This window comes from Oratosquilla oratoria, chromosome 20, assembly GCF_046742065.1.
Source record: "Oratosquilla oratoria isolate Oo_2021 chromosome 20, ASM4674206v1, whole genome shotgun sequence".
Lineage (NCBI taxonomy): Eukaryota > Metazoa > Arthropoda > Malacostraca > Stomatopoda > Squillidae > Oratosquilla > Oratosquilla oratoria.
Window position 1 is genome coordinate 4625786 of NC_134796.1, and position 2337 is coordinate 4628122.

Here is a 2337-nt window from a genome sequence, read left to right on the forward strand (position 1 = left end):
GTGTGTGTGTGTGTGTGTGTGTGTGTGTGTGTGTGTGTGTGTGTGTGTGTGTGTGTGTGTGTGTGTGTGTGTGTGTGTGTGTGTGCGCGCATGTGTGTGTGTGCGTGTGTGTGTGTGTGTGTGTGTGTGTGTGTGTGTGTGTGTGTGTGTGTGTGTGTGTGTGTGAGAGAGAGAGAGAGAGAGAGAGAGAGAGAGAGAGAGAGAGAGAGAGAGAGAGAGGAAAGTAAAAGACTGATTGATTGACTGATTGATTAATGAATTGATTGAACGAGTGAGGAAGTGAATGTGTGAGGGAGTGAGAATGCTTTCAACAAGGGACGATGAATATGCAACATATGCAACCTAAACAGCGTTAAGAACTAGAGCCTAGTTTACCAAACTTATAAATGTTCGTTGCACCGAGTACATTCCTCACTTTGAGGTTTGATGATGTCACTCATTGTTACCATGGGCGCAGCACTGGGATGTATGGTGCTTTATTCATGAGTTCACAGATAGTGTAGAATTTCCCTGAAATGAACTAAATCCCCTGGCAGGATCATAAATATGTAAAGACACCCTCCACGACAGCTTAATTGAGATGGATATTAAACCTGCAACAGCATGCATTCCTCGACCATATGTAAATACTTTATGGAAATCTGAGTGGGTATATATTTTGATGAAATCCATCAAAAGTGATATGACGTATTAGACTGTATTTTGTTACTAGTAAATCACTAATAATTTAATGGTAGATTATTGAAAATATTACAAAATAAGGTATGTGAACATAAATGTACATAAAAATAAGATAGAGTGAGAGTGAAAAGAAGAGCAGAGTAAAAGAAAATATAAATTGTTTTATATATCCAACAAAAAGTAAACTGCAACTAGACTAATACAGTATCATATAATGTAAATAGTTGGTTGTAATCAAATCAACATGGCTCCTGGACTCCAGCTCTTTATCAACATAGAACAGGCTTATGGCGTTGAGGTACTCAACATGGTCAGGAAATGGGAAGTACAGGAGATCAATAGAGGCATAGTGAGAGAACAATTGCGATTCTGTACCATCTGTAGCAATCGCAGAATATTGCCGAAGTTCACCAATATCATGTCATCAGTGAATAATAGAAGGGCGAGGGAGATTGCAGTTGCTTGTGGACGAAGACTCCTCAAATGCGCCATAGCCCACCTTCACAGCACCATCCAGCGGCTGGGCAAAGAGATCAAAGAACACAAGGAGCAGGTTACGGGCAAGTTGGATTGGGTGTTGCTTGCTAAGTTTGAGGACAAGATTTCCGGTGTTAGCAGAGCAAAAGCAAGTAAGAAACGGTTCGCTTTGGACCAGAAACTGGAGAGACTAGTTGACAACGAGAAGAAAGGATCTGACAGGTGGGTTAGGAATTTTTCCAGCAAGCCTTTCAGTGAGGCTGAAAACAGGTCCTCTCCAAATGTTTAAATTTTAACATACGGGGGTGAGTAAGAGCAGAGGAGTTCCTGGCAGCGGCGGAATCTGGAGTGAACTTGATGAGTTTTAGGGAGGATGAAAAGCAGGACACGAGAACGCGGATAGTTGGTGCTTTCAACAGACCAACTAGGGGACACAATCTCACCACGGAGGAGGCCAAAGCGCTGGCAGGTTTACGCAAGGACAGCTCTATTGTCATACTTTCGAGTAACAAGGGACGATCTACTGTAGTGTTGGACAAGAGTGAGTACAAGATTAAAGCAGTGACACTACTCCAGGACACTAACACCTATGAGGTTGTGAATGTAGACCCGACACCGAAGCTGCAGCGGAAGGCGGAGGGGGGGGGGCTAAAAAGGTTAAAGGAATCAAGGGTAATTTCGGAAAGGGAATGGATGGTGATGAAACCTGGAGACTCGGTTATACCTAAGATGTATGGCCTACTGAAGGTTGATAAGGAAGGGGTTCCTTTAAGACCGATAATTGGCTTCAGGGATTCCCCTACTTACAACTTGGTTTAGGCCCTAGAAAAACGACATAGGTCCTTAGTGGAGAAAGCAGAACGAATGCTAAAGAATTCGACATATTTTGTTGGTAGATTAGGAGGAATAAGCTTGAAAGAGGGAGATATATTGGTTTCTTTTGGTGTTAAATCAATGTTAATTTTTTTTACCACAGGACTTGTTGAAGCAGGCGTGCGCTTTCTAAGGTTGAAGAGTCGGAGGAGTATCTAGGCAGTGAAAAACTGTCAACAGAGGAGCTCATGAGTTTAGGCAACTTGTTCTTGGATTCGACCTTCTTCAAGTTTAGAGAGAAGATTTACCACCAGAGGATTGAAACCCTTTGGGATCCCCGATTTCAGTGGTCTTGACAGAGATGGT

General features: G+C 42.6%; 2 protein-coding genes across 2 annotated transcripts; both read left to right on the forward strand.

Annotated features, from left to right (window-relative positions):
• Window positions 1-925: 925 nt before the first annotated feature.
• LOC143036087 (uncharacterized) lies at window positions 926-1447 on the forward strand. The gene has a single exon (XM_076203344.1). It carries the CDS (start codon window positions 926-928, stop codon window positions 1445-1447), a length of 522 nt encoding a protein of 173 aa, XP_076059459.1.
• Window positions 1448-1515: 68 nt separating this feature from the next.
• LOC143036089 (uncharacterized) lies at window positions 1516-1977 on the forward strand. Its single transcript, XM_076203345.1, has one exon. The coding sequence runs from the start codon at window positions 1516-1518 to the stop codon at window positions 1975-1977; it is 462 nt and encodes a 153-aa protein (XP_076059460.1).
• Window positions 1978-2337: the final 360 nt, after the last annotated feature.